Source organism: Lacerta agilis, chromosome 9 (genome assembly GCF_009819535.1).
Source record: "Lacerta agilis isolate rLacAgi1 chromosome 9, rLacAgi1.pri, whole genome shotgun sequence".
Lineage (NCBI taxonomy): Eukaryota > Metazoa > Chordata > Lepidosauria > Squamata > Lacertidae > Lacerta > Lacerta agilis.
In genome coordinates, this window is record NC_046320.1 from 12,481,237 (window position 1) to 12,508,623 (window position 27,387).

Consider the following 27,387-nt stretch of genomic DNA (forward strand, 5'->3'; position numbering starts at 1 on the left):
TTAATCTAAGGGCAAAGTGATGCATAACGTTGCATAAAGCCCCAAACTGCCAACTAGCTGCAGCTAACCGAGAAAGTGATTTTGGAACTGTGATTGTGGCTTTCACTGAAGATAACAAACTAGTGTCGAAAGCAAAGTCTACTGGAAACATACTCTTATCATTACTCTGTGCTTTTAAGGATGCCAACTTTGCAGATGCTCAAGGGCTAGCTGATGTGCCACTAAGCACAGACATGGAATTTAAAATGATGTATTCTACACTGGAAAAAATAGGGATGGGATTTAAAATACTTGAAAGCTATTGTAAGCCTGCCTTAGGACCAATTATGATTAAAATATTTATATTTATATTTATACTTCTCCATTTCCCCTGACAGTGACTCAAGGTGGCTTTTAGCTAAAAACATGGGGGGAAACCACACTAATCACTAAAAAAAACCTAAGCATGAATAGAAATAAAACTATATAGATTTAACTCTTATTCATGTTTGTTTTTTATGTGTGTGTACAAATCATAAAACATTGTTAAACATACAATTAAATGTACATACATACATATATATATTCTAGATAATATATATAGCTATACATATTACAGTAATATATAAAGGATTTATATAGCCGTAAATAATTATTGATAACCAAGTCCAAATGCCAAGGCTCCAAAGCCCCGCCCCTCTGGTGCCGCCCCCTCCGCTCGCGTCACCGCGTTCCCCGTCGCGCTTGCGCACTGGCTGCTTCCGCTTTGCGCTCCGTTGCCATGGCGGCCAGCCTGAGCGGAATGTTCGGGAACCAGGGCCCGGTCCCTCCTCCTCCTCCTCCGCCGCCTCCTCCGCCCGTGGCCCCCGGTGTGTCGGGGCCAGCCGGCCTCCTCCCGACGAACCCCGCGGGCCCGCGGAACCCCAACAGCACCCTCGTGGACGAGCTGGAGGCGTCTTTCGAGGTAGGCCGCGGAGGGCGGGCTGGAGCCGGAAGGTACCATGATTTGTAAGGGGAGGGGGGGGGATGAACGAAAGTGAGCGGGAGAGGGCCGTTGCCGTGTCCCTCCCTCGGATGCGGGAGCTCTTCAGACAAGAGGCCTTCCTAACCATAGAGACGGGGATAATGGTAAACAGAGCTTGTCTTTACTTCCGGTTCCTGTTTCAACATTTTCCCACCTCCCTCTTTTAATTGGGACATAGACTTTCAAAAACTGTAGACATGGACATGTCCTGTGTGCAGAGCAGCTTTCGGGCTCACATTGGAGGACCCCCCCCCCCTCGTCGAATCCCAAGAGCAGAAGGGAATATTGCCCGTGCAAATCCTAAAAACGCTCTTTCTAGGTCAGGTCTTGCACGCTTTTTCTAATTCAGGCCTCATTAACGTCTGACATTATACGTTTTAAGGATGATACGTTGTTATAGTTGCACATTTTAGTTTTTGATTTTTTTTTTAAATTGGGTTTTATAAACAAGAATAATAATATACAGATAAGTATACCAAGTTTTCTCATGTCATTTGAGTATCACAAAAATAGCATAATAAATGTGGAAAATATCCACAACATACGTTTCATTATTAGTGGTCAATGTATAAGTTCTTGGTTGATTTATTTGGTTTAAACAATTAGGAGGAAGAAATAGGGGGAAGTGGTCTGCCAAAGCAAACACGTGATCACTTTGCAGGGTGTGTCGCTTGATGGCAGCCCTGCAGTGTTAACCACTTTCCTGGGGGTCAGCTCTTCTGCCCTGATACTGCCAATACAACCAGCTCTCTTAGCAGCACCTTGAAAGATCAATATGCTTCTGATGGCCTATGCTTTTGGGAACAAGGGTCCACTTCAGAACAGAATAATGTTTCAGTTACAGGTGGGTAGCCGTGCTGGTCTGCCATAGTCGAAACAAAATAGAAAATTCTTTCCAGTAGCACCTTAGAGACCAACTGAGTTTGTTCTTGGTATGAGCTTTTGTGTGCATGCACACTTCTTCAGAATAATGTTTGTTAGCCTTGAAGCAGTGTTTCTCAAAGTTGGGCCCCCAGCTGTTGTTGGACTACAACTCTTATCATACTGGACCACAGGTCCTGCCAGCTAAGGATGATGGGAGTTGTAGTCCAACAACAGCTAGTTTGAGAAACACTGCAAGGTGCCACAAGACCCTGATATATAATCCCACCCTGTTAAGTTTTCAGGTTTGGAGGCGCGGCTGCGGCTACTTTGGACTCCTAGCCGAAAACCCTCCATGCACACACACTTGCAAAGCTATGCGGGGGCTGTTTGGGTTCCATATTGGATTGAGGACCGCTTGTTGAGATTTCTGCACTGCAGGGGATTGGACTAAATGAGCCTTGGGGTGCCTTCCAGCTCTTTGATTCTATAATATGGCCGTAGTCAAAAATGAGAAAAGGCATCATTGCTTGCAACACAGCCTGGATTTTCGGATGACCTTTAAAGTCCCTGCTGGCCGCTGTTCCTATTGGCACAGAGTGGCATTGCTCTGAGATCTTCTGCTTTGCTCCGGGAAGTTGTCAAACCAGTTTTAGACAAAGTGGCCAGAAGGGTCATAGTAGTGAGAATGTGTTTCTTAACTCCAGCATTTGTTTCTCCAGTGGAGCAGCCCTCACTCTTGAGCAGGCATGGCCAAACTAGGCCCTCTAGCTGTTTTGGGACTACAATTCCCATCATCCATGACAACTGGTCCTCTTATCTAGGGATGATGGTAGTTGTAGTCCGAAAACAGCTGGAGGGCCTAGTTTGGCCATGCCTGCTCTAGCGCCTTTAACAAGAGGTGTGCAGGGCACCGCTCTTGCCTATCAGATATTTATTGTATCCAGTCCTGCTTGGTTGTTGAAACCAAAAGTGCTTATATGGTTATACAGTGGTACCTCGGTTTACGAACGTAATCCGTCCTTAAATCGAAACCATTCTTAAACTGAGGCGCGTTTTCCCTAATGAGGCCTCTCACCGCCGGTGCCCTTCCACCGTTTGGATTCCATTCTTAGACCAAGGTAAAGTTTGCAAACCAGGACACTACTTCCGGTTTTGCGGAGTTCGTAAACCGAATAGTTCGTAAACAGGGCGGTTCTTAAACCGAGGTACCACTGTAGTATCTATTAGCCCTGAAGATTTAGATGCATCTCACAATACTACATTTCATGGCCCCTTTTGTCCCCACCCTCCACCTCGTTCACCATTCCCCCTTTTCTATATACTTGTGTTTATAAAGTCACAGGAGGAGTTATGTCATTAAGGCAGATATAAATCTCTGTGAAATAAAAGCCCATGAGTTTTTTCCTAGAAAGCAAAAATGCATTTGATGGTTCAGCATTGCTCATGGGAAACAAGAGGAAGCTGTATACTCATAATGGCATGTACACTGTGAACGTCCTTCTGTTTCTAGTAATTGCTTGTATATATTTCTGTAATTACCTAGGCTTGCTTTGCTTCTCTTGTGAGTCAAGATTATGTCAATGGTACAGACCAGGAAGAAATTAGAACTGGTAAGCCGGTACCTCTATCTTCGTTTTAACTTAGATTTTATTTTATTTTGCTGCTTGTTGCTTATCTCTTGTTGCTTTTTTATGATGTTGCTTGATTAAATGGTTTTTAAATTGTAAGCTTTTTTGAGAGTCCTCTGGACTAATCCAACCAATTATTAATTGCTTAAGGTAAAATAAATAGATTATGCAAAATCAGCAAGGCTGGAAAGTTGTTCACGCGGTGTTTCCCAAACCATTGATAGCTACCACATCTGGGGCTCCCAATTAAAAGCATATTTAACTTGAGCAGATTTTATTGATTATCTTACAGGAGAGCTCCATCCGGGAATCCTGTTGCATTTTTAATATTGCCCTTGGGATGATGCTAGTACTTATATATTGGTCAAGAGTCATTCTGAGGGACATAGATTGGCAGAGGCATCTGATATGCATTGGCTTAAGTTTTTAAGATGTTATTTAGTCCTCTTTGTGATACAGTTTAAGAATCATGGTGCTACTTAAACTCCATCACTTAATTCTATATAGGTAAAACTTCTTCTGCATGTGGTAAAATCACGCCTGTGATTTCTATTCAAAAACTGAAGGATTCTTTTTTCTGTCATCAGAAATTTTGCTTTAATTACCTTTTTCACATAACTTTTGTTAAAATGGTTTTATTTTAGCGGACTATGTTTACAACATGCAAAATCGAGATTCCTATGTATTCTTTAGCAGCCCACTGTCTGACTTTGAACATTCTGTTTTTTCCCTTAAAAAAATTGTTAAAACTATGAACTACTTTATACAGATCTCATTTTTGCAAGTTTTTAAGAATGCAGTAATTTTAGCCAAAAAAATTCACTTTGCTCGTTATCACAGCCTTGTCCGTAACTGGTTTGTAAAGTTATGAATGTTCTATTTTCCTGTGGAATAACTTTAAAATCTTGTTGCTCTGTGTATTAGGCGTTGACCAGTGTATCCAGAAATTTTTAGACGTTGCACGGCAAACAGAATGCTTTTTCTTACAAAAAAGGCTGCAGCTGTGTGTCCAGAAACCAGAGCAAGTAATTAAAGAGGTACGTGCTGGGTTTTCCTCTAGGCTTGAACATGACACCCAAATCTATATGCAGAGTTGTGACAAAGTAAGCGGATATGTGCTGAGTGATACTTTTGTCTTTGATTCATTCACTTAGTATTAAATGGATAAAAATAATTTAATAAATACAGTGGAGTTAAATCCACATAAAGTTTACTTGGCCAGTAACAGACAGATGAAGGTTTTTTTCCTGTCCAAAACAATCTCATAACTGTATGTGTTCAGATTAGTGCAGCACGATCCTAACCATGGTTTCCACAGCGGTAAGTCCTGTTGAATTCAGTGAGCTTACTCTCAGGTATGTGGGGTTAGGAGTGCCGTTTTAGGGAACGTTTACCTTGTGTAGTAGTTTTAGAACTGCTGGGGGAAATGAATCAACTGAAAAATTTGCAGAAAACCCTGGTTAGGACGTGTTGAAAATTTGTCATTGGGCCTCTGTCCCGAGGAGCATAATTTTAACACTGTGAGCACACTAAAGCAATTTATGTTTTAATCAACTCTTAGCAGGCAGGTGCTGCTTTAAAGTTGCAAGGTATGCATTCCAATATCATCGTTCTTGATGGCAACTAAGAAAAGGACAAATGTTCATTTTGTGTGGAGAGTTAAGTGTAATTGCTGAGCAGCTGAGCTGAGCACCAGGAATGCCCATGGTCCCCATTTTGCCTCTGCCATGGTCTCAATGTTGTAAAGATTACAGAAATATGGGCAAAGTGCACTAAATACTCAAAATATCATATATGTGTTGGGGGTGGGGTGGGAACATAACCGGATGTTGGAAAACACTGCCTTGCTTCAAGCACTTGCCCTGTATCGTGTCTTGTCATCCTTCCCTGTGAAGTGTCTCAACCTTTTTCAGAGCCTTGTCCAAATGTTGAAAGTCTGTTTCAGAGTCATTAAAAGCACACTTAAATAGTAACTAGTACAGAGGAAGAGATTGACACTTACCAAAATCCCTGTAAGAAATGCATTGTCCAGAGGGAAATAGATGTTACTTTTCCTTTTGAAACTTGGATCATGTGAATATTTAAAAAGAATATAACCTCTTGTGACATCAGAAAGGATAGCTTGTTGCATAGGAACAGATTTTACATAAAAAGAGATTCCTTGTTGCTTGTAATTTCCTGTGTACCTGTCTCTCCTGTAGGATGTTTCAGAACTGAGAAATGAATTGCAGAGGAAGGAAGCGCTAATTCAGAAGCACTTGGGTAAACTGCGACACTGGCAGCAGGTTCTGGAAGACATCAATGTCCAGCACAAAAAGCCTGCTGAAATGCCTCAAGGATCCTTAGCATATCTAGAGCAGGCATCGGCTAACATTCCTGCACCGCTCAAGCAAACGTGAACAACGCAATTGACTTCCTATTGTCTGTTCGGTGCAACTTCATATGGACATTTTTTTAGGTGACGACAAGAAGCATAACAAAACGATGATAAAGCCATTTGCCCTTGCAGGGCTCAAAATGGGGTTTAGGTTTTGTACTTTTATTAATCACCTGCCCCAACAAATTACATATAGGATAGACTGAAAGCAAACATATCTCCGAGCTGTTAAAATGGCTTTCTGCTGAAGAAACGACAAATAGGCATTTTTGACATATCACGTGGGTAGTTTTGTCGTAGTAATGAATAAGTGTGTTTTTATTTTTTAAAAAACCCCAAAACTTCACAGGTAGCATGCCACGTGCCCAAAATATAGTGGCTGATCTGTGGAACAAAATATTGGCTGATATTCAGAGGGTTACTCCAGGCATGCAGTTTGGGGCTTTTCTGCCTTTGAATTTTGCATTGGTGGTCAGCTGGGAAGGGGAGGGGGCTCTGCTGAAAACAGGAGCTGAGCTGTTGGATGTGCTCAAAATAGCCTTTTGGGTCTCTGCTGTTGGTCCTAGGGTTTTTCTGTCTGCTGCTACCTCTTTTCATGGTATAAGAAATTCAACAAAGAGCTCTATAGAACATATTCTTATTTTTTGTGTTCCTTCTGCCTAAGGGAGGAGAATCAGAGTGGCCACATTATTATTATTATTTTATTTTACAACCTCAATTGCTTCCTTAATGCCTGCCATCACAGCTTCCTACGTATTTTTCTTTTGTGTCTCAAGCCATGTCTTTTTCTTTTGTCCCTGGAAGCATGTTGCTCTAAATTATCTCTTCAAAATAGCATCAGTGTTGCTGTTCAAGGTTCCTGTTTTATAATGGAAGAACAGAAAATACTCATGACATATATGTAGCTAGGCATAATTTCTTGAATTTCATGGCCTGTAAATCAAGAACTGCTTTCTCTAGTTTGAATCAACAAAATGATAATAAACCACACATGGGGCAAAAATAGTGTACTTAGTTTTTATTTTGATAGCATCACCAAATGAGTTTTAGGTAATGTTCATTTTTATTTTGATCATGTAACAATAAGTTTGTTTTATATATACAAAGCACCCTCAGCTTATTTTATTCAGGAAATTGTTTGGCTTTCTTTCAAGTACACTGTTTCGCTTCAGACATTTCCCAAAGATTCTGGTTCCAAATGGGTTTGGTAATTTGACATAGTATATTTACATTGCTGGCTCAAATTATAGGTGTTCTTGAATTTGCTTCTTGAAAACTGAACAGTTTGAACACTAACACTTGGCTTTTATGCTGTATGTATTTAAATGTGACAATCCAAATAACTCAGATGTTCTGAAGTTAGCTTGATTTGATGTTAAGGTAGAGACAATAGAAGAACATGTATTTCCTAACCGAGGAAAAACATGTTTTGTAATCTGTCACTACAGGGCACAGATGCACCATGAAATATTGGCATCCAAAGGACCATAAAGCTGTTGGTGGATGGGCCTTTGGCCTGGTCCAACTGGACCCTTCATATGGTCTTATGATCTAGAGATACTTGTGTTTCTCAGCTTTCTGGCAAACTGCTTTTGGCACAAAGATGTTTTCAGAAGCCGTTCATTACATGGTATTGGGGTGGGTAGAAGACAATTGTTTTTTTTAAAAAAAAATTAAGCAAGCATATAAAATGAGCACAAGCTTTTTCCGTATGTGGCCTTACTGACCTCGACTCAATAGACACAGCAATATTTAAGCGCCGTTTGTGCGAAATCAAGATATTTCTTTTCAAATGGATTTAATATTTAGGCTTCTTGACACAGATTGGTGTGTGCAGGCAGTAATGCCTGAAAGAAGTGCCTCATTACCAAGAATCTGGTGGTGGTTTTAAATAAATAACTGCCATAGCCAGTTGACTATATTGTAAAAAGAATAATGAAGAGGTGTAACGGGGTGGAGTGGGGAGGTCACTTACAGCGGGGCCTGGGAATGAAGCGGTGGGCTTAGGCACCTGCAGGCTCCACGCTGCCCAAAGCGGCAGTGTGGGGCTTGTGTCTCCCCACCACCTCCCGTGCCCCCGAATGGCTAGCTGCTCCGCTGGGATAAGTCTTCTTTGAAGTAGGGTAACATTAAGTTTCCAGCATCGTGACCCTGGTAGGCTGTGCTGCATTTGTGGCATTGTCCTCAATTGCTAATGGAGCAGAAGAACAATATTTGGAGTAGGACGCCGGTGGCGCTGTGGTCGAAACCACAGAGCCTAGGGCTTGCCGATCAGGTCGGCGGTTTGAATCCCCACGACGGGGTGAGCTCCCATTGTTCGGTCCCTGCTCCTGCCAACCTAGCAGTTCGAAAGCACGCCAGTGCAAGTAGATAAATAGGTACTGTTCCAGCGGGAAGATAAACGGCGTTTCTGTACGCTGCTCTGGTTCGCCAGAAGCGGCTTAGTCATGCTGGCCACATGACCCGGAAGCTGTACGCTGGCTCCCTCAGCCAATAAAGCGAGATGAGCGCTGCAACCCCAGAGTCGTCCGTGACTGGACCTATCCCTGCTGTTTCAGACTGGAATGAATATGGAGCTTAAAAAAACCCATCAGACTAGAAACTGAAATGTGCTGTCACCAAAAGCACCATTTTCAGTGTCACCGTGCATTTGGTATAAAGGCAATACATATAATATAACTTACTGTCCTACATTGCTTTCTTTGTTTACTGTGCTACCTAAATGTGTTTTAGTGTTTTGGGTTCTAATTCTTTTATAAGCTGCTCTGGGAATCCTATTGAACTGAAGCTAATTAGAAATAAAATATTAAGAGGGGTCTTAAATTAACATAAATAAAATAGTATATACATGATAAAGATAAAGAAAAATGTATGGTAATGTTTCAACCACATGTTTTTTAAAAAATCATGTTCATTCCCTGCTGTGTCAAATCAAATTTAATGGTTCTCTCACTAACAAACCTCAGAGTTTATGGTCCTTGTGTTACCTTGCTTATTCTGCAAAGCACTATATAAATATTTAACATCAACAGTACTATCAGTGTAGGATATTCTATAAATAGTTTCTCTCAGAAAGAGAAGTATTTCGTAAACCACTCCTGATGGCGAGGGTCCGGTTTCTGAGCATCTTTGGGTTCTGATGTTTCATTACTTTGCAGCCTGAAGAGAGAGAAAAAAAATACAAATAAAGATATGAGTAAAAAATGAGTTGGAAGATACGAATAATCAGAGGAAGCAGCAACTGGCGCTATGTGTAACTGGCATTACTATGTAATGTTGTCTGTGAAGTGGAAATCACTAGGAAGAGAGAACTTTGCATTCTGAGTCCTGGCCACAGTCATGAGTGGAAGAAGAAATGGCCTCAGAGAGCAAGATTCCTCCATCTATTCCAAAAGAACGCTCTACTCCTAACTGCTAGTTGCCCTGGGACTGCAGAATCTGAAAGGAAGTGTAGGCTGGGCATATCTCTTGACAAGAGGGCTAAGTGTTGCATTGGGCGAGATGCCCTTCTTCTGAGCTACGCCAATAAAACTCAGAGACAAAGGAGCTAGGAGTCCATTTTGTTTATTGCAAAGCAATAAGGGTTACAGTGGAAATCGTTTCGCAAAGACTGCAACCCCGCCCAAAGGTGTGGGCAGGGGTATTTATAACATTTCAAACAAAGGGATTTCAAATTAACCCATCATATTTCATTACCTCATTTCAGTTTAGTACGCATGTACATTACCTAATCTAATACGCATGCGCAAAAAGCATTTCTAACTAAACCTTGGTTTTCACCGATCTGTTACATTTTCGTTAGTTTGCGTGCATGGGAATCTCTGTTAGGCCTTTGTTCTATGTATCAACTTATGTTCTAGCTTATGAAAGTGATTTGACATACCGTATTTTTCGCTCCATAAGACGCACTTTTTTCCTCCTGAAAAGTAAGGGGAAATATCTGTGCGTCTTATGGAGCGAATGGTGGTCCCTGGAGCTGAATTGCCCAGGGACCTAAAGAGGATCATGCTTTTTTATTTTACAAAGAGAAAAGGGAGTGTTGACCCCGCTCAGCAGCTGATCAGCAAGAGATTGAGAGAGAGATAAGAGTCCCCGGCTCCCTTTCAGCCCCACCCTCCACTGTTGAATGTGCTGTAGAGGGAGGTTGTTTCCCCAGCAACATGTGACTGGCTGATTAGATTATCTGTCTGGAAACTGTAGCAAAGGCTCCCTTTCCTTTAGAAGCTGCAGAAATGTGAGTTGAACCCCATAAAAATGGGGCTTTTCCTCTTTGCTTTTCCCCCTTTGCAAAAAAAAGCTGCAAAACTTTTAGCTGATCCTCAAAAAAACCAGGGTTTTTCCCTTTGCAAAAAACGGCAAAACCTTTAATAAAACAGGGCTTTTAGAAGAGGAAAACCTTTTTTTCTTGTTTCCTCCTCTAAAAACAAGGTGCGCCCTATGGTCCAGTGCACCCTATGGAGTGAAAAATACGGTATTTGCTGTCCTTTCCCAGTAGGGAAGGTCTCTTGCAAAGAATCGTCAGTTTCCTTAAAGCAACAGGTTACCATAACATTTCTATTATAAGCATATTCAATGATTAATAAAGGTATATTCATTGTGGCCCCTTTGGGCCACTGCTACATAAGTGTGGGCTGCTAGGTTGCATTTGTATGTGGTGGTGTTTTTTAAAACAACACCGACACAATATTGTTGCAATCTTGTAAGCTACTTTAGGGACCAAGGCAAGGCAGCTCATGAAAATACATGCATAAACAAGGACTGGAACAAGGATTCGGCAACTCAAGATATTCCACATAGCAGCCCAGCTTCACCAGGTTCGCTTTGGCTTGATGTTCAAGCTACTGTGTCTTCAAAAATGACGCAAGAAATACAGACGTGAGGTTTGACTAAAGCAGCTTTAATATAATCTTGTTTTCTGTCAGCAACTTCTTACTCACTGACTTCTTTATTTGAATTTTGTATTCTCAAAATATGCAATGTATCTGTGCATACAGCGGGAGCTAAGAAATAAATTCTGCCACGTCAAACCACTATCCCTGTCAGAAAAATCTTATACCAGGAATTATCTTGATCTAAAACGCCACCATCAAATGAAATATTGCACAGGTTGTAATCTTGCTACCTCCTATTTGTTAAAGATACTGCTATTTACATGGGCCTTAAGGGTGCTTTCTGAGTTACACACTTGTCTATACTGACATCCATTGATTTCAGGAAGTCTACTCTGAGCATGACTTAATTGCTTGTGCCCATTTCTCCATATAGGTCACATAATATAAAACACCCACAAAGGTCAGTCCTAGCACTTCAGAGCTTGCTTGAGTCTCTAGGAAGTTGTTATGGTGAGAAAGACCCAAACTACCAACACTCAAAGAAACCTTGTGTAGTTTGGGGACTGTAGCCATTAAACAGGTGCTAAACAAGCCTATTTTGCTGGGAAACGTCTTTCTAAATAAGCTGACAAATTTAGTGACAATTTCATTTCCTTTACTCCTGTTTACTCTCTCATCGTTGTTTTTATTCTTCCCCAAAATTCTGGAGCTCCACTTGGCATTTAGCTGAACTCATTTTACAGGAAGTAACATTTTTGATCTTGTCTACACAACTCAGAGATCACAGAATCATAGAATCATAAGAGTAGGCAGGGACCCAAGAGTAATCTAGTCCAACCCCCTGCAATGCAGGAATCTCAGCTAAAGCATCTATGACAGATGGCCATCTGACCTCTGCTTAAATACTTCCAAGGAAAGGGAGTCCAAAACCTCCCGAGGGAGTTGGATTCACTGTTGGACAGATCAGACGATGTTTTGTTATTGATGAAGTCTAAGAATAATTAGAATAAATAAGAATAAGAATAAAGTCTAAGAATTGCTGAAGTCTAAGACCCAGGTGGCGCTGTGGGTTAAACCACAGAGTCTAGGGCTTGCCGATCAGAAAGTCGGCGGTTCGAATCCCTGCGACGGGGTGAGCTCCCATTGCTCGGCCCCAGCTCCTGCCCACCTGGCAGTTTGAAAGCACGCCAAAGTGCAAGTAGATAAATAGGGACCACTCTGGTGGGAAGGTAAATGGCGTTTCTGTGCGCTGCTCTGGTTCGCCAGAAGCGGCTTGGTCATGCTGGCCACATGACCTGGAAGCTGTCTGCGGACAAACGCCGGCTCCCTTGGCCTATAGAGCGAGATGAGCGCCGCAACCCCAGAGTCAAACACGACTGGACCTAATGGTCAGGGGTCCCTTTACCTTTACCTTAAGAATACTTTGGTTAAATGAACAGTAGTGACTCAGAAGTAAATACCAATGGGTTCAATAGGTCTTTGCTTCCAAGAGGAATGGTATAGGATTGTAGCTTCATTATATAGGATCACAGCTTTTTCCCTGTAAGTACAGACTGATAACTTACCTTGGGGCTGGCTTGGTCTCCAAGGCTTGTACTGATGGATAGCACACTCTGACACAGCCAGGATTCTGATCCAAACTTGTAGATTTTGTAATGTGAGGTGGATTTCTCTTAGGCCTCAAGTCACCACTCAGAAAGCTTTTTGCATAGGAAGCTAAATTCGGAACGCTGACAATGCGGCTGGGAGCTTCGTTCATTTTCTTCTGCTTTGTGAGGAGAACAGAATTGCATACCTCATTATTATTAATATTTAATAACATGAATTTATATACCGCCCTATACCCAGAGGTCTCAGGGCAGTTCGCAGAATAAAATCAAAATATAAAACCACAAAATACATAAGCAAAATAAAAACAACAACCCAATAACACCCCCCCCAAAAAAACCCCACAAATTTTAAAAGGGCATAGGATGTCAAATCAAGTCAACCAAAGGCCTGGTTAAAAAATAATGTTTTTGCCTAGCACCTAAAGTGTATAATGAAGGCGCCAAGTGAACTTCCCTGGGGAGAGCATTCTACAGGTGGGGAGCCACTGCAGAGAAGGCCCTGTTCTCGTGTTGCCACCCTCTGCACCTCTCGAGGAGGAGGCAAACGAAGAAGGGCCTCAGAAGATGATCTCAGCGTCTGGGTAGGTTCATATGGAAAGAGGCAGTCCTTGAGGTATTGGGGTCCTGGGCCGTTTAAGGCTTTATAGGTCAAAACCAGCACGCTGAATTGGGCCCAGAAACTAATTGGTAGACAGTGCAGTCGGACCAGGACTGGTGTAATATGCCCAAACCGTCTTGCTCTGGTGAGCAACCTGGCCGCTGAATTCTGCACTAGCTAAAGTTTCTGAACTGTCTTCAGAGGCAGCCCTTGTCTCTTTGTACCCTATGCTTTCTTGTCATTGAATATTATTAAAATACGTTGCACCTTCTCCTCAAACCCAACTTCACTGCTCAGAATGTAATAACGTTCAAGGCACATATGTTCTTCAGCAATATTTGTTGTTGTTGTTCAGTCGTTCAGTCGTGTCCGACTCTTCGTGACCCCATGGACCAGAGCACGCCAGGCACGCCTATCCTTCACTGCCTCTCGCAGTTTGGCCAAACTCATGTTAGTAGCTTCGAGAACACTGTCCAACCATCTCATCCTCTGTCGTCCCCTTCTCCTTGTGCCCTCCATCTTTCCCAACATCAGGGTCTTTTCTAGGGAGTCTTCTCTTCTCATGAGGTGGCCAAAGTACTGGAGCCTCAGCTTCAGGATCTGTCCTTCTAGTGAGCACTCAGGGCCGATTTCCTTGAGAATGGATAGGTTTGATCTTCTTGCAGTCCATGGGACTCTCAAGAGTCTCCTCCAGCACCATAATTCAAAAGCATCAATTCTTCGGCGATCAGCCTTCTTGATGGTCCAGCTCTCACTTCCGTACATTACTACTGGGAAAACCATAGCTTTAACTATAGGGACCTTTGTCGGCAAGGTGATGTCTTTGCTTTTTAAGATGCTGTCTTAAAAAGCAAAGACAGCAATATTTACAACAGCCCAAGAAAGTAGGTCAGTTTTATCATTCCCCATTCAGCAGATGTGAGATTAAGGCTGGGAAGCTTGCCAAAAACAACCTCATGAGTTCAGGGCTGAGGGAAGACTGGACCTGGGGACTTCCCAGCTGACAGTATTTATTGGTTTCACCAATATGGAGACAGAGGCCTGAAGGCAGGAAGTTTGAAAACCACAGAGAATCAGACATTGTAAAATAAAGTTAATGAGTTGCACGCAAAATTAACTTAGGTCCATTAATCAAAACAAAATAAAAAAATCCTTCCAGTAGCACCTTAGAGACCAACTAAGTTTGTTCTTGGTATGAGCTTTCGCAAACACGAAAGCTCATACCAAGAACAAACTTAGTTGGTCTCTAAGGTGCTACTGGAAGGATTTTTATTTATTTATTTTTTTGTTTTGACTATGGCAGACCAACACGGCTACCTACCTGTAACTGGAACTTAGGTCCATTAATGTCAATGGCTCTACTTAGAGTAAAACTTAATTTATCAACAACCCACAATGTGTATCATTCTTTATTGCCTGGCATTAGGCATATATCATAGCAAAATATGGCTATGAATCCATAACTATGGGTCGCACCCAATCTAATCGCTCCGCAAAAGGAAAGAGAAATGTGCTCAGAAAACAGGCAGTTTTTATGCAATTAATATCCAATGCTACTCAAACTCATTGATTTCAAGGGAAAGTACCCGTTGATTTCAAGGGAAAGTACCACCCATGGCCTTTAATATTTTCTAGGTATTTAATCATTTGTAGTCGGGGAAAAAATAGCAAGACTTTTGTTCTTGTTAAATTGTATTACCTTTGCAATAGGAGTCAAACACGTAGTAGGGTTTGTGTTAAAAGAAAAAGATCGGTTGCGACATGGTTCTTTACTGGGCAAAAGTGAATGTTGAAGTTTGCTCCCATCCTGTCAAGGAAAAAAAAACGTGTGCTGGTTATCATCAGCCTGAATATTATTTTAGAGAGCTTAAATCAAAACCCCTGAACTGAAAAGTCTGAACTGAAAAATGAACACAGTCTGAAATTATTAATCCTGAAAACGATGAGATGGATTTTAAATTAGAGTTAAAGTAAAAGAAAAGCTGGAATTATGTGATAATTTGGAAATCAGTAAGGGGGGGGGGGAAATGAGGAAGTCATTTTAAGAAGCAATGATGGGAATTTAATTAACTGACCTAGGAAGAGGGTCAGCTTGATACCATGATTTAGAAAATATGTGGTTAAATGTGAAATGATTTTTGTTACATCTGTGAGAGGGGTTTTTTATATTTGTTGCTCCCCTCGGTGGGAGAGGGGGGAGTATGGAGTGTTTAACCATGTATTGTATTGTATTGTATTGTTTTTGGTTTTTTAATTGGAAAATCGTATGAATTCTTAATAAATAAATAAAAGAAATTATTAATCCTGAATGAGAGTGGGGCAAACTGATAACAAATACAGAGCTGGGCGTTGAATGGAAAATTGAGGAGCATAGATTATTGCCTTCAAGTTGAAATTAATTTAATTGAGTCGGGGAGGAGGGGGGAAGGTTGAAATAATGTTATTCTGAAACTGGAAAATCTTTCCAAAATCTTTCATCTTGATCGCTATGGAATATCATCGTGTTGAAGTTTGAAGCTGTTTGGGCTGTGGCCCAGCCAAAGGTCAACGTTTAAGGGCCCTTGATTTCAATGTGAAAGATTTAAGCAACTGCTTAAATGCTTCCACTGAAATCAAGGGGACTTGAAAAGTGCTCACCTTTGGCCGGGTCCTACCTATTGTCCTTCCAATGGTCAGTATCCACGTGAAATTCTGAAGAAGGAAAAAAAATAAAAAGGGTGAATATGAAATAAGCAGCTTATTTGAGTTCTTAACACCTGTGGGGATTCCTGCCTCTCACTTCCCCCAATAACTCTAAAAAATTAGAATTGCTGTGTTGTTTGCAAGCAGGGCATTCAAAGTGATGGGAAGTTGTTATGAAAAGGAAGGGGAAAAAACATATCCAAAGTAATACCTTTCCTCACAAGCTTTTGGAAAATAGCTGCTTTATAGCATGTACTATGAGTATTTTCTGGACAAAATCTCACCATTAATTCCTTGATCACCTCTTCTTTTTCATGTAATTTATCCCGCAGGCAGCCTATAAGATGTAGGTCTTCCAACCTAGGCTCCCTCTTTCGCTCCCTCTCTTCTAATTCTTTAAGTCTGTGTCAATTACAGGATGAAAAGCACTTGAGGAAGATCGCAGAACGCAAACACCAAGTTGTATATTACCGTATTTTCCGGCATATAAGACGACTGGGTGTATAAGACGGCCCCCAACTTTTCCAGTTAAAATATAGAGTTTGAGATATACTCGACCGCAGATTCTCCACCCGGCGTATAAGACGACTCCCGACTTTTGAGAGGATTTTCCTGGATTAAAAAGTAGTCTTATACGCCAGAATATACAGTATTAAAAATCACCATACATTAACATCTTCCCTAGCCCAACACATATTGCACACTTTTGCACACAGAGCCACATACTCATTTTCCAAGGAGACAATCTTCGCATGAAGTAGGCCTTGTGAAGTACTGAAATCAGACATCATGCTTTGAATCTCCTTGTGGTGTTCTTGTTTCAAGGCGTCCATTTCCCTCTTATGTTTGATTTTAAGCTCCTCTTCCAATAACCTTAAATGGTGGTATCAAAATGTATAATAAAAAATAAATATCGAGGACACAATCGTTAAACATGCTGTAGGGGCTTGAAAATGAAATACGAAACATTCCATAGATCAAGTGAGATTTCATGAAGCATGATTGACATTTCATTTCACAGCTAAACTATGCAATGAAATGCTCAGGCAGCAGCACATTATGTGTGTGTGTGTGGGGGGGGAAGGCTCTTCATTTGGAGAAGGGGAACTGAGCATCAGATCAGCAATGCTTCTCTACTGCTGCAGTCACACTGGCTGTGGGTAATCTACACCAGGCACCCCCAAACTCGGCCCTCCAGATGTTTTGGGACTACAACTCCCATCATCCCTAGCTAAGAGGACCAGTGGGCAGGGATGATGGGAATTGTAGTCCCGAAACATCTGGAGGGCCGAGTTTGGGGGTGTCTGGTCTACACAAAGAAAACTGCCAAGACGAAGCGAAACTTTGAAAACTAGTATTGAGAAGGAAACCAGAAGTGCATTGGCTTCGTTCTTCCTGTTCTTCCACATCTCACTTCACATCACGTTTGAATCTAGGTTTGGGATGCCTCATGGGAAGCAATTCATAAAATAAACAATAGGTCTCATTTCAAATGCATAATAATAATAATAATAATAATAATAATAATAATAATAATAATAATTTATTACTTATACCCCACCCATCTGGCTGGGTTTCCCTAGCCACTCTGGGCAGCTTGCAACAGGAAATTAAAAATACATTAAACCATCAGTCATTAAAAACTTCCCTAAACAGGGCTGCCTCTCAGATAGTTGTTTATTTCTTTGACATCTGATGGGAGGGCGTTCCACAATATTCTCTCCCTCACCCAGGACAAGTCTATGCACCGGGGCTTGTCAATCTCCCTGGTGTGGGAGAAGTGAATTTTCTTATTGGATAAATTATGGGAAACTGGAGATACCACTAACTAGGAAGAAGGAGGCAGGTGCTCTATTCCCTCTGAACCCGTATCACATCTGAATTGCTTCAAGAGTGAATATAACCAATGGCCTTTATTCATCCCATCAAAATTTCCAGGTGTTTGATACAAAGGGAGATCCCAAAAACCTGTTCGATATACACCAGCAAATAGTGTCCGGGGTGCTAGATGGCTGACTGGGAGTGGCCACCAGGACCATATAACACTAAAAGATCTACATTAGCTCCCAGTACGTTTCCAAGCACAATGTGTTGGTGCCGACCTTGAAAGCCCTCAATAGCTTTGGCCCTGTATACCATCACCGAGGGGCTTCTGGTGGTTCCCTCCCTGCGAGAAGCAAGGTTACAGGGAACCAGGCAGAGGGCCTTCTCGGTAGTGGCACCCGCCCTGTGGAACACCCTCCCATCACATGTCAAGGAGATGATCAGTAGAATGTTTGGTATCTGGTGGGCGGGGCTTGTGTGTTCTGCTCTGGAATAAGCCCCACCCCTTCTGTGTGTTCAGTTCATAGCTGTCAACTTTTCTCTTTTTTTTAAGGGAAATTCCCTTATTCCGAATAGGATTCCTTGCAAGAAAAGGGAAAAATTGACAGCTATGGTTCAGTTAGAAAGGTAAAGGGACCCCTGACTGTTAAGTCCAGTCACGAACAACTCTGGAGTTGCGGCGCTCATCTTACTTTCAGGCCGAGGGAGCCGGTATTTGTCTGCAGACAGCTTCTGGGTCATGTGGCCAGCATGACTAAGCCGCTTCTGGCGAAACCAGAGCAGCGCACGGAAACGGTGTTTACCTTCCCGCTGGAGCGGTACCTATTTATCTACTTGCACTTTGATGTGCTTTTGAACTGCTAGGTTGGCAGGAGCAGGGACCGAACAACGGGAGCTCACTCCGTCACGGGGATTCGAACAGCCAACCTTCTGATCGGCAAGCCCTAAGCTCAGTGGTTTAGACCACAGCGCCACCTGCGTCCTGTGTGTGTTCAGGTAAGAAGGACCAATTGCCTCAGACTTGCCTCACGTTGTTATATTTCGTTTCTCTTATTATGTTATTTTGTTACAGTCTTCTTTATCATTAAAGCTTGGTTTACATTTACATGAGCCACTTATTTTTCTCAAAGAAAAAAAAAAGAAACTCTGCTGAGGAAAGGTGTGGAATATCCTAAACTTGGGTGAGTGAGGGGATATTCCCAGTTTGCTAGGAGGACTGATTTTGTTAACTTACCGAAAAATTATGAAATCAAGGTAACAACCTTTTTATAAAAGAATGGAAATGGTTTATTGAATATTTACAAATAAATTGTAAACAGATAAGAACATTGGCAGGATTACTGTAATAACCTGCAGTTTTATAAGAGTATATATTTAAAGTAGATGAATAAATGAGCTAGTTAAGTTAATTTGGATAAGCAGAAAATATTAAAAATAAATTCAAGGAACCACAGAAAGAGGGGAAGGAAGGCAATGTTTGAAATGTTTAAATGATTGTAATATTATTGAAATGTATAGGCTAAAATTGAAAATCATAAAAAAAAAATGTTAATCATCCCCCCACATCCACAACAGGGCCTTCTCAGTAGTGGCACCTGCCCTGTGGAACACCCTCCAATTGGATGTCCAAGAGATAAAAAATTATACAACTTTCCGTAGACATCTGAAGGCAGCCCTGTATTGGGAAGCATTTAATGTTTTCTGTTTTGGGTCGGGTACAAGAAATAAATTACTACTACTACTACTGCTACTACTATTGGTTTGATAGGCCAAAATCTTACCTCATTCCACACAAAGGACTTTCACCTAGGCCTAAGGCCACATAGTCCTCTTCCTACTCTTCTAATGTCCTACCTCAACAATGGCAGTTGGGGACTAGATAGTATTCCTGAAGTTCAGGGGGTGGATTGGGCGCTAGGGTGAAAGCGGCAAAATATCAGTGTTAAACCTTCTCTGCTGGCTCTCCTTGTCTTGAAGCTGTGCAGAAGTTTGTTTCTGTAGTTCCACATCGACAGTCAGCAGATCCATTGTGTCCTTAAGAAGGACATTCTCCTTTTTGAGCCCAGAATTTTCATGCTGACATTTTTCCAGTTCATCTTTAAGAGACTTCATCTGATTCTGGCAATTTTCTTCCTAAGAAAAATAGCAAAAAACTGAGGTTTGCACATTATGGATGTGGATGATACCATTCCATTTAGAAAAATGCAGAAAAGGATAAAGATCTGTTTTGGGGGTCTTCTGATGAGAAAATAGCTATGAGAAAATGCCTATTCAACATGCAGCTGTATGAAATGCGTCTCTAAATCAGGGGGTAGCCCTGGCGTCCTCTACATATGCTGTTGGTCTACATCCGCTATCATCCCTGACCACTGGTCATACTGATGGGAGTTGTAACTAACAAACATACAGCGGGCACCATGTTGGCTACCCCTGCTTTAAACTATTGGGTATAATCAATGATTAAATGGCAGTGTAGAAAAGGATGTGGTAATGGACACAGGAGTCCGCTTCCTGAGAATTTGAGCATTCATTCAGCAACAAAAAGCCCTTATGGATGTGATGGTCAGGCTTGAAAATGTGGCTGCAGGAAATGGCTGGTAAAATCCATTTTCTAGTGCTTAGGGTTCTCTATGGCTTGCGGTGGGAGTGCCTGATCACCTCATTTGTCTCCTGAGAAATCTCTATGTGGGACAAGAAGCTACAGTTAGAACTGGATATGGAATAACTGATTGGTTCAAAATTGGGAAAGGAGTACGACAAGGCTGTATATTGTCTCCCTGCTTATTTAACTTATATGCAGAATTCATCATGCGAAAGGCTGGGCTGGATGAATGCCAAACCGGAATTAAGATTGCCGGAAGAAATATCAACAACCTCAGATACGCTGATGACACAACCTTGATGGCAGAAAGTGAGGAGGAATTAAAGAACCTTTTAATGAGGGTGAAAGAGGAGAGCGCAAAATATGGTCTGAAGCTCAACATCAAAAAAACTAAGATCATGGCCACTGGTCCCATCACCTCCTGGCAAATAGAAGGGGAAGAAATGGAGGCAGATTTCACTTTCTTGGGTTCCATGATCACTGCAAATGGTGACAGCAGTCACGAAATTAGAAGATGCCTGCTTCTTGGGAGAAAAGCAATGACAAACCGAGACAGCATCTTAAAAAGCAAAGACATCACCTTGCCGACAAAGGTCCGTATAGTTAAAGCTATGGTTTTTCCAGTAGTAATGTATGGAAGTGAGAGCTGGACCATCAAGAAGGCTGATCGCCGAAGAATTGATGCTTTTGAATTATGGTGCTGGAGGAGACTCCTGAGAGTCCCATGGACTGCAAGAAGATCAAACCTATCCATTCTTAAAGAAATCGGCCCTGACTGCTCACTAGAAGGACAGATCCTGAAGTTGAGGCTCCAGTACTTTGGCCACCTCATGAGAAGAGAAGACTCCCTAGAGAAGACCCTGATGTTGGGAAAGATGGAGGGCACAAGGAGAAGGGGACAACAGAGGATGAGATGGTTGGACAGTGTTCTCGAAGCTACTAACATGAGTTTGGCCAAACTGCGAGAGGCAGTGAAGGATAGGCGTGCCTGGCCTGCTCTGGTCCATGGGGTCACGAAGAGTCGGACACGACTGAACGACTGAACAACAACAACAAATATTGCTGAAGAACATATGTGCCTTGAACGTTATTACATCCTGAGCAGTGAAGTTGGGTTTGAGGAGAAGGTGCAACGTATTTTAATAATATTCAATGACAAGAAAGCATAAGGTACAAGGAGACAAGGGCTGCCTCTGAAGACAGTTCAGAAACTTTAGCTAGTGCAGAATTCAGCGGCCAGGTTGCTCACCACAGCAAGACGGTTTGGGCATATTACACCAGTCCTGGTTGGACAGTGTTCTCGAAGCTACTAACATGAGTTTGGCCAAACTGCAAGAGGCAATGAAGGATAGGCGTGCCTGGCGTGCTCTGGTCCATGGGGTCACGAAGAGTCGGACATGACTGAACGACTGAACAACATGGCTTGCTGACTCTCTCACGCAGTGGCAGCACCAGGAAAAAACTATCTAGGGGAGCACATTAGGGGCAAAGTATACTTCTAGGGGATGAGATGCTGTGCTACATGTTAAGATATTTGAGAAAAATATAACAGTATATGTTAATGACAGGAGCCCAGCAATGGGGGTGAAAGGGAAGGCAAGCAAGTTTGGGGGAAGATTTGCCCTCTACTCTCCATGGTGCTGGCTATGCCCGAATACCAAACAAAAGCACTATATAAAATAGCAAAAGGGATTGCACAAATTTGTTTCAATTCCATAATGTATACAGTCGTACCTCAGGTTACGTACGCTTCGGGTTGCATACTTTTCGGGTTATGAACTCCTCTAACCCGGAAGCGCAAACTGAAGTGCACGCGATTCGCACATGCGCAGACGTGTTTTCGTGGTCTGCACATGTGCAGAAGCATTTTTTCGGTTTGCACATGCGCAAACTGAATTTTTTGGGTTACGTACTTTTTGGGTTACGTACAGCGACCCAGAATCAATTAAGTACATAACCCGAGGTACCACTGTACAGGCTATAATATGTCTGGATTACCAGTGTTTTATTGATGGTTTTTATGATTTTATTGTCTAAACTATGCCAATAAAGGCTCAATGAATGAATGAATGAATGAATGAATGAATACAAGCTAGAGAATTCTGCTCTTGATGCAGAATTTGGGTGACTGGTGTAAAATTTAACACAAGTGCATGTGGAAACAATCCCAAAGTACTGTCAACAGTGGCAATCTTATTATAATATACAGTAAATATAAAATACACTGATGGGCTTTTCAACTGAGAACTCTGTTCCTAAAAAACACAACCCCAGTAGAAGCCATTTAAAATCTTAAACAGGATTTGTTGCAACTGATCAAGAGTAGTTTGGCATCTGGTCAATAGTAGAGAAATAAGAAGTTTGCCTGCTGCCTCTTCGCAGTCATCACAGCCTTCAATTTCTCCTGGAGTTCCTCCTTTTCTTTATTCTTTATCTGTTGCTCAGACAGCTCCCTTCTCAGAGATTCTAGAAACAAAATGTGGAGAAATGCAGGAGAGTTCTTCTGAAACAGGGAGAAGCTTTTAGGTACTAGTATCCTAGTTAAGTAGGGACGCGGGTGGCGCTGATCAGAAGGTTGGCAGTTCGAATCCCCACCCAGGGTGAGCTCCCGTTGCTCGGTCCCTGCTCCTGCCCACCTAGCAGTTCGAAAGCACGTCAAAGTGCAAGTAGATAAATTGGGACCGCTCCAATAGGAAGGTAAACGGTGTTTCTGTGCGCTGCTCTGGTCCCAATTTTCATAGGAAAAATGTTGGGGGGGGTGCTCTTTATGCTTCCCTTGAAACTTAGTCCTTTGCTCTCTTTGTACTCTCCCTTGGAGAGTAGCTCCATGTTGTCCTATAGGGGAGGATAGGCAGAAGTCTACTCCAAGGATGGAGAGTCCACCTGAGCATGTCGCCCATGAAGGTGAGCTCCATACCCTTGGCAGATACCCCTGTAACATGTTTTTGCTGTCCTGCCGGACCTAATGGAGGGTGATGAACTCTGCTAGTTTATGGGGAACTCTGAAAGTTGCTGTTGGGAGTCCACTGCCTTGCACCATCTTTACCCTCTCCCTACCCTTTTGGAGGGACGTGGGTGGTGTTGTGGGTTAAACCACAGAGCCACTGGGCTTGCTGATTGGAAGGTCAGCAGTTCAAATCCCCGCGACGGGGTGAGCTCCCGTTGCTCGGTCCCTGCTCCTGCCAACCTAGCAGTTCGAAAGCACGTCAAAGTGCAAGTAGATAAATAGGTACCACTCCGGCGGGAAGGTAAACGGCGTTTCCGTGCGCTGCTCTGGTTCGCCAGTAGTGGCTTAGTTATGCTGGCCACATGACCCGGAAGCTGTACGCCGGCTCCCTCGGCCAGTAACACGAGATGAGCACCCCAACCCCAGAGTCGGAGAAGACTGGACCTAACAGTCAGGGGTCCCTTTACCTTTATCCTAGTTAAGTACTAAATGGACATCAAAGGAGCAGAGAACAATGTTATGTTATCATAGAATTGGAGAGTTGGAAGGAATCCTGAGGGTCATCTAGTCCAACCCCCTGCAACGCAGGAACACGTGGCTCAGTTTAGTGAACCCAGATGGATGTGAGCATCCAAACACACCTCGGTATTGATGGTGGCTGAGTAAAGCTTGTTTCTGCACATAGATCTCTCTTTTTGCATCAGGACAATTATATTAGGGCTGCACCTATTGTTGTTGTTGTTATTATTATTAGGTAATTCTACTAAACAGAAGCTGCCCTTTGGAGGATAGGCCTTCCTTATTTGCTGTATAATTGCCATCCCTCCCTCTCTTGCCAAGAGGGAGATAATCTGCCTGCCGTACATCACATTGCAGACCCGCTGCTGAAAACTGAATAAAAAATTCTTTACAGTAGCACCTTAGAGACCAACTAAGTTTATTCTTGGTATGAGCTTTCGTGTGCATGCACACTTCTTCAGATACACCAAATGATGATGATGATGATGAAGAAGAAGAAGAAGAAGTGTGCATGCACACAAAAGCTCATACCAAGAACAGACTTAGTTGGTCTCTAAGGTGCTACTGGAAAGAATGTTTTATTTTGTCCTGAAAACTGGTGGCTGCCATTTGCAAAAGGAGGCAATGCATTTGCGTTCTTGTTCACGTGGCCCCAAAAGGTGGCTGAAATGGAGAAGAGGGCTTTTCTGCATGGACAGAAGATTATGTAAAAGGAGAAAAAGGACCTCACCCCAAATTCTGACTATTTATTGATTTGCATAGTCATAGTTATTATTCACAGACAACTGGCATTTAAAACAACAGCAGCAGCTTCATCAGAGAATCGTTCTGGGGCCTATTCTCACAAGCACTTGAACATATTGTGTGAAAAACTTGCCCATGGTGCTACTTGATCCGTAGTAAGCAGCCACTTCCAACCATTTCCACATGGAAACTTTGGCAACTGTTATGTGTTAAGAAGAAGAAGAAGAAGTGGGGAAATGATGTTTCCTAGCATGGCAGAGAGCCAAACCTTCCATGTGGCAATAGGTGGAAGTGGCAGCTTTCCATGGATAAGGTACCATAATGGGCAGGTTTCATTAGTTAAGTCCATTAATTTCAGTGGGTCTACTCTGAGTAAAACTTAGTTGAATACAACCCAAGGAAAACAATTGAGTGAATAATTGTCAAGTGCCCTAGTCGTTACTAAAGGGACACTTGATTAATGTTCTACCTATCAGCAGTGACTGTGGCTTCTGTATCCTCTCAAGTTTGCTCTCCAGCTCTTCTCTTGCCTTCTCTTCCAATGCCTGCATTTCCAGGCTGTGCGACTGCTGTTGGACATTGAAGCCGTCGTTGTATTTCTGCTTCCAGGACTCCTCTGCTTCCTGCAAACAAGGAAAAATTCAAGCCTTAATCTCCTGTTGTAAGTGGAAGTGTTGAGTGATCATGGATTGTTAGCGGTGGAATGTTTAAATTTGAACTCTGTTGGCTCAATCCTTTTGGTTCTCAAGTTTACCCAAATAACCCAAGTCTGTTCTATTTTACTCTTCTGTAACGGTTGTGGATTTCTGTTTTCAGATTAATAGATTTATAGCCCTTGATTTGGAGAGTGTCAGATGGACTTGATTTGATGCCATTGATTAAATCCCGAGTTGCTGAGAGGGGATTTGCTCCGCAGACCTCTCAGCCTTTTAATCGTGATTAAGATCAGACCCAACCATGTCTGCACTAGCCTTTTCTTGCACTGGCTAGTTAGGAGGAAATTGGTCTGGAGAAACCAGGAAAGATCAATAAGGCTGCAATCCTCCATCCATTTACTTAAGAGCAAGCTGCAGCAATTACCACGGCATTCTGAGTAGACATGTAAAGGAATACTCTGTAAATCGTGGGTTGGCAAACTAAGGCCTGCGGGCTAGATCAGGCTCAATTGCCTTCTGGATCTGGCCCGTGGATGGTCCAGGAATCGCTGCATGATCGCCAGCGTGTGCGTTCTTTCCCTCGGCGGCGGCGCCTCCTCCCTCCCTCCTCCTGGCTTCTCCCCGCCCTGCCTAGAAGAGGAAGGGGGCTGGGCTTTGTTGGTGCCAGCAGCAGCAGCGCTTGAGCAGCCGCCATTTTAAGCAGCCCCTCTCCGGAGCCCTTTCGTGCGCCGCTCATCGTCCCTCCGCCACCGCTGCCACCAGCCACTCGCAAGACACAGGTAAGCAGCCACCGAGGCTCGTGGTGCTCTTCCATCATTATTTCCCCCCAAAATATAGTATGGCCCCCCACAAGGTCTGAGGTACAGTGGACCGGCCCCCCGCTGAAAAAGTTTGCTGACCCCTGCTGTAAACTATCCAAATCTCTCAGAGCCAAATCCTTTTATGTATGTTTGCTTGCTTTCATGTCCATCTCTATTCAAGAACACAGCTGCCGTGCCCAGAAGCTGGGTGAACATTTATCTGCTGCGACTTTGACCCTCAAATGGTTAAGGCTCAGAATAAAGGAAAATAAAATCAGCACTGCCAGTACAAATCTAACCTCAAGCTCTTGGTTTTTGTTTTTCTCCAGGAGATTTATGGCTCTTTGGTGAGTCACCTCCAACTGCATTTTAGTATCTTGGCTTTGCTTAATGGTGTCCTGAAGATCTTGCAGAAGCTTTTCCCTCTCCTTACTGGACAGTAGCTCCTGTTCTTCGAGGGCTTCCCTGAAAGCACTGGTTTGCTGCTCTAAAGCTTGCTTCAGCTGTGCAACCTTCAAATATTAGAATCCAACAGGACACAGTCATTAACCACAGCAGTTACCTCCCATCACGAGCCCTTTCAAGAATACCGTATATACCCGAGTATAAGCCGACCCGAATATAAACCGAGGCACCTAATTTTCCTACAAAACCCTGGGAAAGCTTATTGACTCGAGTATTAGCCGGATCACCTTTGCCGCTGTGGAGGAGGAGGAGGAACGAGCAGCGCGAAAGCAGCCCTTTGGGCTGCTCCTTCCTCTTCCTCCTTTGCCAAGTTTGCAATTATGCGAGCAGTTCAGGAATGGAACAAGCTGCCAGGGGAGAGTAAAGAACCACCGTTCTTGTACGCTTCTTAAGGAATGGTTGACTGGGGAGAGCAGGTGGCGGCACGAGCAGAGAGAAAGGGCTTCTTTCTCGCCGCCCCCACCGCCCACCTCACTCGAGTATAAGCCGAGGGCAGCTTTTTCAGCACAAAAAATGTGCTGAAAAACTAGGCTTATACTCAAGTATATACAGTAACTTGTTCACAAGAAAATATCCTTTGTTATTCTTTGAAAATGTATTCTCAGGCAAGCTAGACTTTCTTGCCTCTACCAATCTTACACCAGATTTAAAACCAGCAGCAGCAAGATCAGAAATCCCTGCTTGGCTAGCAAAAACTGGAGCGTGCTTCAAGCATGATTCCGACAAGTAACTATGTATTTCAGTTGCAATTTTAATGGGAACAAAGTACACTGAGCTTTCTCAGGATTGTGCTCAAGGTTTTCAAGAAACCCTGTGGGAGATTCTGGTTACTCTAAGCCAGGGGTGAGCAACCTCCAGATTTTATCCAGACTCATCCATTCATTCTAAATCAGGCTGGCAGCACAAGACTGTAAGCTGAGAGAGAAGAGTCAATTCTAGTAGAGGGTTCCAGGCATCTTCTCCTGTGCCAGAGAAGAGAGCTCCTGGAATATTGCCTGTTTCAGCACTACCGCTGTGGACAACCGAAAGGGTGACACAAGGGACCAATAGAGTTTTCCCTGGTTTTAAGAAGTGGCACGTTTTCCATTTGAGCAAAGTGCGCTCCCAGACTGTTGGGTCTACCAGACCATGCTGTGTGTTGCTTCTCTCCTTGGAAGTCCCCTTAGCAGGGCTGGCCTACCCATGAGGTGGGATGAAGCAGCTGCCTCAGGCAGCAGAAACCCAAAGAGTGGCCCC

The 27,387-nt window shown here is 42.9% G+C and overlaps 2 protein-coding genes across 2 annotated transcripts in view; one reads left to right on the top strand and one right to left on the bottom strand.

Annotated features, from left to right (window-relative positions):
* Window positions 1–728: 728 nt before the first annotated feature.
* Window positions 729–6,030, top strand: MED28 (mediator complex subunit 28). Its single transcript, XM_033160624.1, has 4 exons — window positions 729–943; window positions 3,411–3,477; window positions 4,420–4,532; window positions 5,697–6,030. Exons 1-4 carry the CDS (start codon window positions 761–763, stop codon window positions 5,892–5,894), a joined length of 561 nt encoding a protein of 186 aa, XP_033016515.1. The 5' UTR covers window positions 729–760; the 3' UTR covers window positions 5,895–6,030.
* Window positions 6,031–8,777: 2,747 nt separating this feature from the next.
* Window positions 8,778–27,387, bottom strand: part of FAM184B (family with sequence similarity 184 member B) — a 63,095-nt gene continuing 44,485 nt past the window's right edge. Inside the window, exons 11-19 of the mRNA XM_033160930.1 lie at window positions 25,986–26,198; window positions 24,700–24,853; window positions 22,386–22,486; window positions 19,367–19,551; window positions 16,321–16,467; window positions 15,879–15,996; window positions 14,612–14,719; window positions 12,270–12,472; window positions 8,778–9,031 (exon numbers count right to left, since the gene is read on the bottom strand). Coding sequence (XP_033016821.1) covers window positions 8,941–9,031; window positions 12,270–12,472; window positions 14,612–14,719; window positions 15,879–15,996; window positions 16,321–16,467; window positions 19,367–19,551; window positions 22,386–22,486; window positions 24,700–24,853; window positions 25,986–26,198 — 1,320 coding nt within the window. The 3' untranslated portion in view covers window positions 8,778–8,940. The remainder of the gene's footprint in view (window positions 9,032–12,269; window positions 12,473–14,611; window positions 14,720–15,878; window positions 15,997–16,320; window positions 16,468–19,366; window positions 19,552–22,385; window positions 22,487–24,699; window positions 24,854–25,985; window positions 26,199–27,387) is intronic.